Source organism: Brachyistius frenatus, unplaced genomic scaffold (genome assembly GCF_029030835.1).
Source record: "Brachyistius frenatus isolate BFR_SWC_R1_liver_20210118 unplaced genomic scaffold, ASM2903083v1 Contig_343, whole genome shotgun sequence".
NCBI classification, from domain to species: Eukaryota; Metazoa; Chordata; class Actinopteri; family Embiotocidae; genus Brachyistius; species Brachyistius frenatus.
Window position 1 is genome coordinate 110,365 of NW_027210942.1, and position 15,646 is coordinate 126,010.

At 43.8% G+C, this 15,646-nt stretch overlaps 1 protein-coding gene across 1 annotated transcript in view; it reads left to right on the plus strand.

Annotated features, from left to right (window-relative positions):
- Positions 1-5,692: 5,692 nt before the first annotated feature.
- The window catches only part of LOC138635979 (junctional adhesion molecule 3B-like), a 35,273-nt gene continuing 25,319 nt past the window's right edge, over positions 5,693-15,646 (plus strand). The window contains exon 1 of the mRNA XM_069723733.1: positions 5,693-5,798. Coding sequence (XP_069579834.1) covers positions 5,750-5,798 — 49 coding nt within the window. The 5' untranslated portion in view covers positions 5,693-5,749. The remainder of the gene's footprint in view (positions 5,799-15,646) is intronic.

Consider the following 15,646-nt stretch of genomic DNA (forward strand, 5'->3'; position numbering starts at 1 on the left):
TGCCACCAAAACCTCCGCCAGAGGTCCAGCAGTGAGCCAATGCAAGCCTCTGATCTTGTCATGGTGCAAGACCGCGCTGACCCTATAGGTCGCGACAGATGAGGTCACAACCAGGCCCCAAGGAAGCTGGTTGAATCTCTGGAAACATGAAGGCAGGAGGCAAACACCATACGACTGCTTGCAGAGAAACAGTCCATCCAGTTCGTCATGCAACAAAAACACCTGCTCAAGGGCTCCGTCGACGCTTCTCCTCCTTGGTGGGGAGTGGAGCATGACAGTCGACCTTGGGGCATAGCTGCAGTTCCCCAGGGAAATAAAAAAAATTGACACCGCTCCGACATCTTCATCTGGTTCAAGTCTGCCAAGTAAGTCATCCTCATCAAACTCAGTTCTGTGGGAGGAGGAGACTGAGGCGGCCATCTTATACCCTATGGAGGTGGGGTGCCGGGGCTTTGTCAGCTCCTCTCCACCATGGCTACTCAGTGACGTGGAGCAACAGAGGTGAAGCCCTTCCAGAAACTCCAAGAACTGGCAGAGGAGGCAGAAACCAGCAGCTTTTGGCTCTGGCTGATGAGGAAGCATCAGAGTTGGATCACTGGCTAACTCGAAGGCCAGATGCTGGGTGTTCCTGTCATGGAGATGTGGCAGTAATGTCTAGCAGGTAACAACAGCTACCTGAATTTGTTATGAATATGGTGAAGTCACAAAGTCCTTCAGTGACCGTTTCAAGCTGATTCAGAGTCAGGGAGTGTATTTACATGCACATTCAGGTTATGGTGTTCACATGGAACATAAGAAATCTGGATATTTATATCCTCATTGACATGGTGGTTACAAGTATTCACGTTTCTGATCGTCTGCACACAGTTGTGTCTTGAGTCTCGTCATCTCAGCATCCTACACCTGACCAAGTTGTTTTGTCCCTAAATCAAATCAAACCTTCACCACAGCATGGGCACATGATAAAAGCGTTAGTTATTTATTTTACAGTGATGTTCAACAGTTCATCTTTGGTGTTATTATGGGCTGTATCAGACGAAAGGGGCAAACCATCCGTATGGTCATTTAGTTCGGAGGACTTGGACCAAATGATCAACATTTGACTGGATTGCTATAAAACATTGATGATCCCTGAGGACTAATGCTGACTTTACTCTCGTGCCACCAGCAGGCCAAAGCTTTCCCTCATCAAGTCAATTATTTCAACATATATTAGAATTTCATTCACGTTTCATTGATTCGTGAACTTTTCCTCGTGCCAGCATGAAGATCACAGTTGTTTTTCCGTGAAATGTCTGTACAGGTACCAGATTCTTGCTTTATGTTTAGTACTAATTAGTGAATAAGAGCATGTTTATACTTAGCATGGGATGCATGTATGAACTTGTTAAACATGGTAAAACCTGTTTTTTCCGCACAAATTTCAAATGGCAAAATATCAACATACACTGAGGGAAAAAAAGGGCAAGGTCATTTTGAGGTTTTTAAATTTTTAATCTGCTCTAATATCTCTTTTCAGATGTATTGTATTGCCTCTGTAAAGCACTCTGAATAGTTGTGTCTGAATATATATAAATAAACTTGCCCTGCCTTGCTGTAAGCAGCTGACACGTGGTTTGTCTAGAATGAATACAGCAGGAGCACGGCTGGACTGGACAGGTAAAGAAGCCCCCTACTTCATCACATCATGGATCACACTTCACCGTCGCATCAACAAGTTTAATAGACATGTGACATATGGGAAGTTTTGTGATCTTGTACTTCACAGAAACTGGTGAAAGTTACAAACTATTTTCTCCTAGCTTCAGACCATGGACTGATCCCTGCTGCTTTTTGTCGTATTAATCAGATAGATTACAGTTTGTTCATGTTAACGATGATTCTTCCGGACACACAAAAGCTCCACAGGTTCAAAGGTTGTGTGCTCGGACCAATACCTTTCAGCCTGTGGACCCTCCAGGGAATATTATTAGAAAGTACTGCATACATTTCCATTGCTACGCAGACAACAACCAGCTATATTTATCAATAAAGCCAAATGAAACTAATCTACTCTTTCAGGACGTTTCGAAGACATAAAGGCCTCCGTGACCAAGTTTCTACCTCTCAACTAAGACAAACTGAGGTCACCGTATTGGGCCCTAAACACCAGAGTTACTCTGGTGTTGCCTCGGCCTCCAGTCGTCCTGTGAGGATCCGTTATGTCCTTTATTTCACAATGTGTTCACTTCTGTGGGTTAATTAGGCTACTTGAGTGGGACAAACTTCATGCTCATGCTTTCTGTCGTGAAGAGTTTCTGTTTTATTTCACAGGACCTTGGAAAATGTGAAGCACTTGATAGTGAAGCCTACTGTATTTTTTTATGTTTTGAATCTCCTAAATATTTAAGGGGCAAACATCATGTTATCCTAACCTTGTTGTCACTTCACTTTGTGGAGCTTATGTTTTAATTATTTTTGCCCCCAGATGATCTAATTCCTGATGCACGTGTAAGACAAGATATCGCTGCTAAAACTGTTTCTAGTCACCGAAGGAAAAACGTTCTTCGAGGGCATGTTCGGCTCCATAACTGCCTGACCTGATGGCAGTGATGTCTGCATCTGGCAGCGACGATAACGGCCGGGCTGAATAGCTGCACAGGGCCTTGACTTTTAGCCAGCGGTCATTTGCACAACAATAGCCATGGGGAGTTCAGGCTTTGAACTCATAGAAAACAGATCCTAATATACAGGGGAAAAACACTTACATGTGATTGGCCTGCACAGCTCAATATGAATATCTTTCTTTTCAACCAGCACTCTCAAGACAAGTTGTGCAGTATTGCATGCTTCCTGGTTCTGTAGCATACTGGAGGAACTGCCATGCCTTGTTCACAGTGCAAGATTAACTTGGCATGACAGCAATAAAAGACTAAGGGTGGAATTTCAGGTCCATTGGGATGCCATTAGATATTACGATCTAGTTGATTTATCCATGGATAACTGTATTCAAGAAGATACCCAACCACGCAGGAGCTCTGACAAACGAATAGGAGTTGAGAAATGGCCATCCATAAAGCATTTACAGCAGGATGTTTGACTGATGACACGATTTTAATTAGGATATCATTTCTGTTTCACTGAAGTACAAAAAACATCCTCTGTGTTTTAGTGAAACAGGTGATTTGGCCAAGAAATACGCATCATGACAAACATTGTGGCTCTTCACAAACATATTGACATCAACAGTCATTGGCAATAACACAAATAATACAGCATACAGGTAAAAGCTAAGTCAAAAGTCATTACAAGCGCAATCAGAGAGCAGCAGTGCAGCAACAACACCAGCAGGAACAGGAAGAGGCTGAAATAGACTTCAGCTAACCAAAGAAGAATCCGTTTCTTATTGAATCTGCCTCGACATCCTCCATAATCATCTTAAAGTCACAGAGAGAAACCGGCTCTTTTGGTTGCACATCATTTCCCCATGGGCTGTGGGAGCAGAGTACATGAAAGCCCTTTGGTCTAATTCTGTTTGCCTCAACAAGACAAAGAGGGGAAAAAAACACTTCCACGATCATACGCAGTTATTTTCCACCAAGTTCTCCTGACACACGGCAGCGCAGGAAGCTGAGGCTGACTTACAGAGGGAAGTGTTGAACAAGTCTGCAAGTTTACAAGGAGCCACGACGGCTGAGATGTTCAGTGTCAGTAATAAACCTCAGTGCACCGTGATACGTCGGTCTACTGTCACACACACACCGGAGGAAGTGTGTGCATCTAACAGCGTTTTAATGAAGAGCTTACACCTCTGCTTCTCTAATCTAAATCTGTGGGCTTCAGGAGCTTTATGATTTCCATATTGTAGGAAAGTTATGAGTTTGCAAACATGAAAATTGTGCGACAAGGAAAATGCATAGGTCGGAGTCCTGTGATAAATGTTTTTTATATTATTCTGTCGATAAGCCATACATCTTGTCCATTTATACACTGCATAATTACTGAATAAAACAACTGTGGTGACAACAGATTTTATTATGAGCGGACTTTCTTTTATTCTAAATAATGTTGCAGGATGACGGTGACAGGATTCAGTTTTCAAACAAATAAATCAATAATAAAGCAGTAAAGTGAAATTGCAAACCTCTTCTTTATCCTGCAGACTTCTAAAATGTCAGAATAATTTCCAATTGATTATATGAGACAATGTTATGTTTTGCCTTTGCCATAGTTTTTCAGCTTTGCATTAAGCATTGTGTTTTACAAACATGTACAGTATCACTCCACAAAATGTGTGCAACTTGTATGTCTCTTCCCAAATGTTAAGACAGATCCACCTTGAATTTTACATTCACTCTTGAGATTCACCGAGTAATTATATAATCAGATATACATTCTGATTCACTCTTTGTAATCATGGTTTTTAAAGGGTTTCATTTGCTGATGATATTTCATATTTGCCTCAGTATATTTAGTCTGCCCATACAAAACTGAGATGCTCTGATTTATAAAAGAAAAATATGCTTTTCTTTTCATTTCATCCAGTTTTAGTATTCTAACACAACAGACTGTGACACAGACTTATAATAGAAACCTAGAGAGTGGAACCCAAAGTCAACAGCGTAGTTAAAATAACTACACCTGATTCATATTAGAATATTGCCTGAATTACACATTTACATGTGTTACGTAATAATGCATTGTAGCATAATTAGACATACTACTATATTTAGATATAATTACCGCAGTAATGAAATATGCAGTGCGCGTTGCAATCATCTTAGATTTGACTTTTATGAAGGCAGTATTGATCCAGTATTGACTCATGGATGATCATGTGTAACGGCCACGGAGGCATTTCTGCTCCACATGGCTGCAGGTATGTGAGCTCAGTGTGCCTGATGTGGAGCAGTTTGAGGAGGGTCACACATGGTGTGGGTAGCTGCACCATCTGTCATCACACAGTTATAACAGGGTTCAGTGGGAGAAAACTGCTTGATGTAACGCATGTACCCACAACTGGAGGCACGCAGAGCAGAGCGTATCCAGGAGGATGTGACAAAAACAGGACTTTACAGGACGGAGGTTGTTCTTTCATGTGGACAAGGTAGCAGAGCTCTGGGTTAACATGACTGCAGTGGCTGTCACAGGCATCAGATATACAGTGTTTGAGCGGGCCTGCAGTCCTTGACAGGGCTGTGATTTACAGCCAGTAAAAAGCAGTAGGTGAATATTCTTTTAGCTGTGTGCTATTGGTCACAGCAGAGCCTTTAATATTATACATTTCTATGGACGTTAAATGGACCCGGAGTACAGATTCATGTTTTTATTATAGGCTACTTATGGGTTTTACTGGTACACAATTTTTTAATAACTGTGATTTTTCCTCTTGACATTTTTCCTGTTTTTTCTATTAATAATAAAAAGTGTGAATGTGGTTGTTTTTTTTTTAATAGTTTGTACTTTACTGTTAATCTCACTTCCATCCCACAGTGAATAAAGAGTGGAGGCTGGTGGTTTCCTGTCCGAGTCCCCAGCTGCTGCCTGGCCACAGTAGTAAAAAAGCCTCCCACATCGTGTCAACTATAAATTATTGTCTGTGTGAGTGATGCTTTCGGTAGCTATGGAAACCTAATATAATACCCCCCCCCCCCTCCGCCCTCTCCCTCCCTCCCTCCCTCCCTCTCTCTCTCTCCATCCCCACCAAAGCTCCTTTAGGCTACTTTGCGCATGTACGGCCAGTCAAACCGAGTATTGCAACGACTCCAAGATGGCGAAAACACGTCTGGCTTGCCTCCTGACTCTCCTCACAACTCACTGTAAGTACGAAAAATATGATAACCCGCAGCTTCTTCTTCCTCTTATCCCCTCGAGGAAGGCGCGAGCCCAATGCTGTCCACTTCTACATCCTTTTCGCCCGGATTTTTCAACACCAGCGTTGGTTGTAAAACCCCCTGTGGCTCACAAGTCCCCGTGTGGACCAACTATGGTGAACTCCGGCAGACTGACAGCGAGCTCGGCGCTTCCAGCTGAAGTAAACCGGCTTTACTGAGAAAATGCACATAGAGTCGCCATTTTTGATACAACTTGCTGTCAACACGTGTGAACGTACGAGCCGAGAGACGGCTTTAAGCCGCTATTGTTCCCCAAATCCATCGCTGACTCTCCGTCACTGTTTTCACCGGAACAAATCCGCTGTGAAGTCAAACTGTCGGCGTGGAGCTGCTCGTCCGCGTGGCGGGACGACTTCTCCGGGCTTCTTCTCCGAAATGGACCGGCACAGTTCAGGGTCTGGTTCAGGGTCTGGTTCAGGGTCTGGTTGGAGTCAGACCACCACGGGGTGTGTGTGTGTGTGTGTGTGTGTGTGTGTGTGTGTGTGTGTGTGTGTGTGTGTGTGTGTGTGTGTGCAGTCTGAAAAAGTTTCCCTCAAGTTTTGGAGGCAGACTTCGTGTTTGTGAATTAAATATGAATTAAGGCGGGTCCGTAGCTCGTGCCGTTAACTATTTAACGCGGGTTTGGCGCCGCGGTGATGGCGGAGATGTTAGACGTAGTGATGCGAGATAACGGTTTTTCCTGCGGCGGAATAAAAGCAGGCTGACCGCGGGAGGAGCCGGCCAGGCCAGCCAGTGTCCCGGCCCCCTCCCCGCCTCCACCCGCTGCGCCGGACCTTTTCAAACCGTCGGAAAATCATTGGTTTCAGTAGCCCCCGTTTAAACACCTCCTATCCTCGGTCTATCGGTGCCGGAGCAGGGAGAGAAAACGCACACCTGTACGAGTGGAGCAATTATGTTTCAATATTCATGCGCGAGCCCCTGAAAACCCTTCTCAATACGTCACTCACGCGCGAGAGCGAAGTTACATTGTTATTTCTATGTAACTCTTCCAGATAACATGGTTGAAACATATAAAACACCTGTTGCTCTGCTATGTTGCTAATATATATGTATATATATATATTTATATATATAAATTTATATATATTAATTAATATCAACAATCTACTACATATATATATATATAGTAGATTGTTGATATAAAGATGCCTCCTCTTTGTAAATTCAAGTAGATTTCCTTTAGGCCTAAAAAAGGGAACGTATTCATAATGACTTGCCCTTCACTGCATCCCTGATATAGATCATATCTTGTGCGGCTCCCTGTTGGGTTTAATGGCCTGAATTCCTGCTTTTAAATGATGAAACCATTCTTTCAAACAAAACAAAACAAAAAAAACTTGGTTCAGAAACTCAAGAAAAATAGATATTTTTGTCTGTACTCTCTTTGTGTTCTTGCATGAATAGCTGTGCTTTAGCAATAATTTCTCCACAACAGCTTGATATGAAATGGGCTGCTAGTTTTTTCCCTTCGGACGTAGATGATGCGAGTTGAGCGGACAGACATACAGATCAAAGGGAAATACGGACATAAGAACCTTTCCTGTGATCTCTCACCTGTATGAATAGACTTCTTCTCTTTGCTGTAATTAGGAATAGCAGTGGAGCCTGTTTGAAATGTGTTGCTGTGCTTTCACCACTGTCTCTCTTGACATAGCTCAAGGGTCTGTGCTGATTTTATTTTTTTGAATTAATTTTTTTCAAACGATACATTTCAAAGTCAGTCCTCCTCATGATGTTTCCCTGAGTAATGCTGTGACAGGGCATGTTATCAGCACAATTGACATTTTCGGGGGAGGTGGAGGACGGGGGAGGGGGTCAGTGAGCTGGTAAAGAATTAAGAATTTCTTTTGTCTTGCCCGGACAGGGCTTAGCCATGTGGTCGGTTGGCTCCCAGCCATCATCGTCTTTAGAAACAGGACAAATGTGGCTAGACTGGAGCTGGCCATAGGCCGTGTTATGAATTAGTAATTGGCGCTGATAGGCTCTGGTTCCTAATAGGCGCTGACTGTAATTAAGATGTTACTTGTATTTTTGAAAAAAGCTCTGCTCCTAATTCAGTTTTTGATGTTTCACATAAGCGAGTCCGAAATGCAGAGAGGAACGAACGTGTCACTGGCTGTGCTTCTTTTTTCTTGTAGGTCACGCTCACTGTTAGTTTCTGCATCTGTGAAATGTGCTTGTTATTTTCTAGTCGTGGCGTCCTTTGGGCAGCTATCCTCTTAATGGCCACGCAGCCTGAACAGAGCTGCAAATATCAGCCCAGTCATCTGTCAGCCCGGCGAAAAGACGAGGCCCATTGTTATTTTAAGTACACATGCTCGCTGCGGACTTTCCGCTCTGATCTAATGGAATGAGTTGACTTTTCCATCGTTGGCTTCACCTGAGCTATTTCACTTCAAATATTACAAAGAAAGTGGTACGCACTTGAAGAGGACATGTGCCAGAACCTTCCTGCCAACAGCGCAGCCAAGATATGTGGGAGCTGGAAGATGCTCAGAGTGGATTAGTACCGAGCAGATCTAAACTTTAAGACGACTGCTTTTACTCTTACAAGAAACACCTGTGGACATCAGTACATTTCAGACATTACGGCTGCATTTATTTTAATTGTATGGATCAATAACAGCAAACATGATGAATGTGATCGCGAAAACCTCATTATTCTAAAAACCTGAAAAGGAAGCTCAGATCATGTAAATGCTGTTTCACACTAACATCACTGAAATCCATTTCTCTTCCTGGATAACTGACGTTTTTATGACTTGACATTGTCTTTGTTTTCTGTCATGGCCGATAGCCCGATTGAATTCGAGTCCTCTCGTTATCTGGATGGATAAGATAAGGCAGAAAGCTGTCCACTAGATTGTTGTTGAGTGTTCTCTGATGATAAGTCATCGCATCACTCGGAGAGCTTTGAACATCCGCTCACACGCACATATAACGGAGGTGCTCGCTGGATGACGTCACGCAGCACGCTCTTCAGACGTTTGTCTAAATGAGAGCCAAGTGTCGGCACTTTTTCTTCTTGTTTGGCATGTGTGGCGCAGCCGCTCGGCTCGGCGGGAGCCGGTGCACCCCGAGGTAGCCGCTGATCGCGGCTCCCCTCGGAGGCGCTTGCTGTCAGATGTTTTCCTACCCACCCGAAGCTTGTGAGCAAATGTTTGGAGCGCTCTCTGAATGGCATGTATGGCCCCCGTGGGCAAGTCACATAGAGTCTGACATTTCACTGCAGAGAAAGTAAAACGGGGGCAGACGAACAGAAAGAAAGAGTCCCCTGCTGCTCGGCGTTTGTTTGTTCCAAGTCGAGAGCTGCTCTCTCCACACCCCTGAGTGAGAAGTGTCGGTGGCAAAACACCTTTATCACCGCTGCAGGGAGGAACTCTGCTTTCTGTTTGTGCTCGTTGCCTAACTGGGCGTTGTGTAATAACTTTTTTCACATAAAATTACACAATTTTGTCGTGAAATTCAAATCTGTGGCGTCTGACATGCAACAACAGTCCCTCCATGGGACGAAGCGCCACATGGCTCTCACTGTGGAATGACCCGAAACAGCTGAGCAGGAGTGGGTGGTGGTGTTTGGAGCAGCGTTGCAGGCGTAACCCGAAATATCTGCTGCGTCCCCTCCCAAACCTGACTCTGCGTGTTAGCATACGCAGCATTCCTAATAGAAAACACATGCAGGCAGGAGGCTTCACATCATCTGTGCACTGACTAACAATCACAACCACCTGTTTTCCTGGGAGATAAAAGGGACCCCTGCTGATGAGCTGGCTGAGGTCACAGCAGAAAGGAAAGAAAGCTGAGCAGCGTTGCAAGTCGAAGGTCTTCAGAAAACAAGCTGGGTTTGTCGATACGTTTCCCGAGACAGAAATTCATTTATTGTGACTCAGAGGAGGATTCAGCAGCGTTTATCGGTTATTTCTGTCGCAGCCGACCAGCGCAGATGAGGTTGAAAAGGCAAACGCGAACGTGCTCGTGTTCCAGAAATGGCAAAGGCATGTGCATGCTTCAAATGTCAATAAGAGCATGTGAAAGAACCATCGGTCATAAACTAGAGCCGGCCTCCGGGCAGTGCAAACCAAAATATTGCAATGGCCTCGACGTGAAAAATGAAATGTTTGTCGTTGAACAGTTGGTTCAAATTTACAGCCAGAGGTTTGGACAACAGAGAGATTCATGAGAGAAAGAAGTCGGTCCTGGGGCAATGAGCTCTGAGAAATGACGGCAGGGTAGATTGTTTGTTTGTTTTGAGAAGAGCGTATTATTTAGACTCTAGATCGAACGGGATATTCTCCAAGATTCCTCCTAACCGGCTGCCTGAGCTCAGGGCAGCACAAGAGCAGCTTCCTGTTTGATGATCTTTATCCGTGGTCACATGGTGCCCGGAGGGAGGAAGCGCCACAGCACTTCTTCTGCTCGTGTGTCCACGGGATACTGATGGAGCACGTCAATAGGTCAAAAGAGACCGCCATCGATCAAACATCGGGACGCTGTCGGCTTAGTGAAATAATTAGGGGTTTCATTAGTGACATGGCAGAGGCAATGAACTACATGTGGCTGAGCCGCTGTCGCTCTGAAAGGAAAAAGCTGGAGGCTGCTCTCCTGCTGAGAGTCATAACCAGATAATCGCTCCAGATTCATCCTTTGTTTACCAGGCTGTAACAAAAGGGCAATTACTGTCTAAAAATAGCCACGAGGCAGAGTCATCCGACGACCCCAGGTGTTTGATCACAGTTCATTCGTACCCATCGGCCCACCATTAAAAACATGCACTGGGATCACGACTGTGGTCAAAACTTCTATACAGCAGCTCCACAGTATCCCTGCTCGTTCATTTCAATACAAATTATAATAACAACAATGGAAATGAAATAACAGCTCACTCTGATGGTGTCGGGTCCCACAGGGATTTAAATCGGTAATAATGGCAGGGCGCTGCTATATAACTAAAATATTAAAATCAACTCTGAAGCTAAAAGCTGTGCTGTCACATTTTGAATGGGAGAAGGACAGGAGACAGGCTTTCAAGTGTCCTGAGACTGGGCTGAGTCTGATAAGGAAAATAAATAAAGCAAAAAGAGCTCAGGATGCTGTGGGATTAAAAAAAAAAAAAAAAAAAAAAGGAAAGGAAATGATCTGTGATCTGGAGTTTCTTTTAAATCTCTGGTTGCTGTAAATCTTTTTTTCTGGATTATATTCAAGAAATGATCTGGAGTTTCTTTTTAAATCTGCAAATCTTTTTTTCCTGGATCATATTCAAGAAATGATCTTTACCGGCGTCATCCTGTGGAGGGTCAGCGTGGACTGCAGCCTGTCCCAGATGACTCTGGGCAGAGGTCACCGGTCCGTCACGGGGTTATTGAAGAACCAGTCGAATTCAAATCAACTGATATAATAATAATTAATAAGAAGATATCTTGTTACCTTGGAGACGAGACCCTCAGAGATGTCGAACATGTTGTTATGCTATGGTGATGAAAAAATGATTTCTGGCTGTTATAAGTGCAGATTGTTTGGTAGTTCTGTAGTGATCTGAGGATCTGTGTCTGTGATTGATAACGACGCCGTGGCTTTAACACCAGACATCATTACCTCCTCTAAACAGGAGCAGTTGTGCTCCAAGCTCATTTCCTTTTCTTACATCTGGTAGCCTGTAATTACAGCGAGGGGTCCACAGCTCTGTCCACCACCTCCAGGCTCATGTCAGGCCGGCATGATGCTACTGTGGAGGCGGCGCGGGGGTGTGGAGGCACCTGCCAGACATATGGCATCTTCAATTAAAAGCACACAACATCACAACGTTGAAAGAAAAGAAGAAGAAAATCCAGAATATGCTGCCGCATCCAAGATTGAAAGGAATGTGTTTGTCAGAAGGTGGTGTTAACGGTTTGGGAGAGATGCAGTCAGTCTAGCAGAGACACTAAATGTCAGGTAGAGGACTTGACGTGAGTTAGTGGGCTCTCCTGGGAGGCAGCGCAAAATGGGCTGCGAACAGCACATCGTGGAAATGACAGATGGGGCTCAGTCAGCGAGCAAGACCTGGACCTTGATGTTCTCAGCTTAAAAATAAATATGAGAAAATTATTTATTACATGCTGGCAAGTTGGCCGTTTTCAGAGCGATGCATTCAGCATAGCTTCAGACTGACAACATCCTGAAAACCAGGGCTGCCCTCAAATAGACGACTGACGAAAAAAGTCTCAAAGTTTCATTTGTCATTTAGTCACGGAAAGAAAAAGAAAACTGTGCCTTGTGAGAGACGTTATAAATAACTGACAGAGACGTTTGTTACTGGCTGAGCCTTCGCTTCGGAAAGGCGGCTTCGTGGGTAACGACCGTCCGCCGAGCTCTTCTCGGGGGAAGAGAGCGATTCTCGCATTTGAGAAGTAATATTAGCAGCTGCTGTGAAATGCACGCCGTCAGCAGTGATTGAGTTTCTGTAATCAGATGTAAAGTGTCGAGATAAGCCCAAATGTAGTGCATCGAGGTCACTGCCACAGAAAAGGGAATAAAGGCCCGGTTCGGGTAACGTTACGCCGGCGTCTCCTCGTCACTGCAGAGTTGGACAGTGAAGGCTAGTTAGCAGCTAAGTACAGTAAAGACCACCAGTGTCAGGAGGCCTGGATGTGGAAAGGGTTTCTGATTTGTTCTTACCTTCCACCTTCCAGTCGCTCTGAAGCACACACACACACACCGGAGGCTGCAGGCTGTCAATCATCTGTTATTACATCATTTGTCAGGCCTTAAACGATGTTCCAATCCACCAAAAACAAAATATATATTTACTTATTTTAATTCATATCAAAAACACGCGATGACATATTCAACTGCTGATGACTGTTAGAGGACGAGGAGACTCTCTGGTCAGGAGCAGCCCGACTAAAAACATCCTAAAACATCTTTGTAATTGAAAAAGACAAACTAATCATCTTCGCAGTGGTTAGAAATCTTTGTGAGAGCATCATCCGAGTCCTCATCTCATCACAGAGACACTCGGTAGTTCCCGAGTTGGCAGGGTCGTCTGCAGAGAGGTGATTTCAGAGTGCTCGGGGTGCATGACACAGAAATCTTGGTGCTCATCCAAATGAGTTATTAGTGATGATTAATTTGTGTGTGTGTGTGTGTGTGTGTGTGTGTGTGTGTGTGTGTGTGTGTGTGTGTGTGTGTGTGTGTGTGTGTGTGTGTGTGTGTGTGTGTTTGAATATAAGAGTAATAATGTTGATGCGGTGGATTTCTCTGTGAAAGAATTCGTTCTGAAGCTTCATGGTTTCGGTGAGACGTTCACGTTTTAAGTTGCGACGAGGTAAAAGCTCAGCATCCACTTATCTGCAGCGATTATAACACCATCTCAAGTTCATCTTAAAATAATGCAGCACACTGCTGACTGCAAAAATACATCACAAATTAGATTTTGGCTAAGGTCAGTTTTCTGCAGCGACGTTAGTCTTCTCTGGAGTATTTCCAACCTGACGGTATTCAGACGTTACTATCGATGACAAATCACAAGACACTTCGCAGCACAGGACGTTTTTCTTATTTGACCCAGAAGATTTATTGTTTTTTCCTGTTAAAGCAGCCGTTGAAAAGTTTGGGAAATAAACGTATTGACTCGAGGATCAGAGAGGATCAGAATCAATCCCATATCTGTCTTTACCTGCACAAACACTGGAGACAGTCAGCCAGGCTCTCAGCAAAGGTAACACAGAAGTGTTAAAACAACAATTCTCCATTTTACTCAGGTTAATATGATGGATGGGAGCAGTCACTTCCTGGTGTTGCCAGAGCCAAAAAAATGGTTTGGCAGATAACCCCTGGTAAATGGGATTAAACAAACAAGATCTGATGGGTTGATTAGTGGATTTTAAAGATGCTGGTTGTTGGATTTTGTGACCTCGGTACTACAGTGATTTCCTGTCTTCATTCGAAGATCAACTACTTGCTGTAGTTTTATTTACCCAACGAGAGACTCTCCTATGGAGCAAATATCAAACTATTTCTTTAAACCAGGAAATGAGAATAGACAGACATACAAGCAAACATTTTCCATGCTGCTTCCAGAAGCTGCATTATAGTGGTGATCAATATGTCTGCTGCTGCTGAACACCCACCAGTACTGACAGAAGTCCAGTTTACATTCAGCTGAGTGGACAGACAGAGTTGGCAGATTGTAACCAGACCATCTGGCCATATGGTGTGAGGAATATCCCTTCTGGGCTCCTTCGTGGTAAATATGTTGAGACTGAACTGGAACTGATAGCACTGTTAGGCTGTTTCAGAGCACTTAGATAATAAAGCAACTGAAATAGTATCAGTGTGAACGGGATCAGTGTTTTACTCTGGGGTCAAATGGTGAAAACGTCCAGACAACAAGATGGTCATGGCGACCTTCATTGGAGTTCTGCTTCTCTGTATCTGCTAAAACTTCCTCATGAGCTGCCTTCACTCACAGTGTGTCTGTATGGAAGAACAATGAATACTTAAAGGGAGCTGAAACGGTTGATATCCAGGCGCATTAATGGATTTTCCTGATTCTGTCAAATAAGATCAGGAGCGACCGGACCGTCCACGCTCTTTAGGCTCTGCTGTGAATCATGCTGCGGTAAAAGCTCGGCATACACAGCGCCGTTGCCGCATGTGTGTGAGAGCATACTTTGGGTAAGTGAGTGCCTCAGATATTTGTCAGCATGCCAGACATAGGTGACGAGTTTGTAATATGGCGGCTGGCCCCTGTCTGAGCTCCAGTCGAGGGGGCTTTACATGAGGCTCTGCTCAGTTTCTGTGTCACAGAGCGTCACGGAGGGGAAAGAGGAGGAAGCAGTTTGGGTGGATTTCACCGTGACTCAGCTGTTTGTCATGATTGTAACAGGTCACTCTAAAACAGCCTCAAAGCTGATCACAGACTTCAGTTTTAAGTTCAGACTGTTCTGTAATTTTAGCTGCAGACTTCAGTTAACTGTCGACATCAACGAGGCCGTCCACCAAACACTCAGAGGAGCATGAAATGTAAAATGAAGCTAAATGAGGGAAAACAAGGAAAAGGAAGACATTAGAAGCAGAGGATGAGCCGGTGGATACTGAGCAGCCCTTTTGAGATGAGGGATTTCCTGTATTATTTATTTTCAGTTAAGACAGTAATTTAACTGAATTGTCTGTTTCTCAACATTAAAGCTCACATCCTGTGAAAGAGCAGAGCCGTTCCCAAAATGATCATGCTATCTACGCTGCCATTTCCTTTCACAAGGCTGCCCCACTTTATGAGTGAGATTGGTATATTTATACAACGGTCATTATCTGAGCTGAAAATGGTCATTTCAAATGTTTCTTTTCAGGACCACAGCACATAATTATAACGGATTTTCCAGACTTCAAATTGTTCTCGACTATTCTCAAGGCACTAATTCAGTTCAAACAAGAACAAACACATAGAGTAATGTAAGATTACAGTAATACGACTTTATTCTTGTATTATTCAGACAATAAAAAGCCCAAGTAGCTCAATACCTCAATAAAAAAAAGCTCCATTCTATCTCAAACTTGCAACCAGACCTTTTAATTTACATTTTCACCTTGTTCTTCAAGTGCCAGACTAATTTCCATCTTTAGTTGCAGAATCCTGCTCGCCTCGCTCATACTGAAAAGCAAACCCACTTCTCATCGCTATTCTCTTGAACCTAGAATACAGAGAGCACAGATGTGTGCTTTCTAAAATATTCAACATACAAAAGCAAAGAGCCAACAAATTATTTATTGAGAAAATATAAAAACAACAGTAG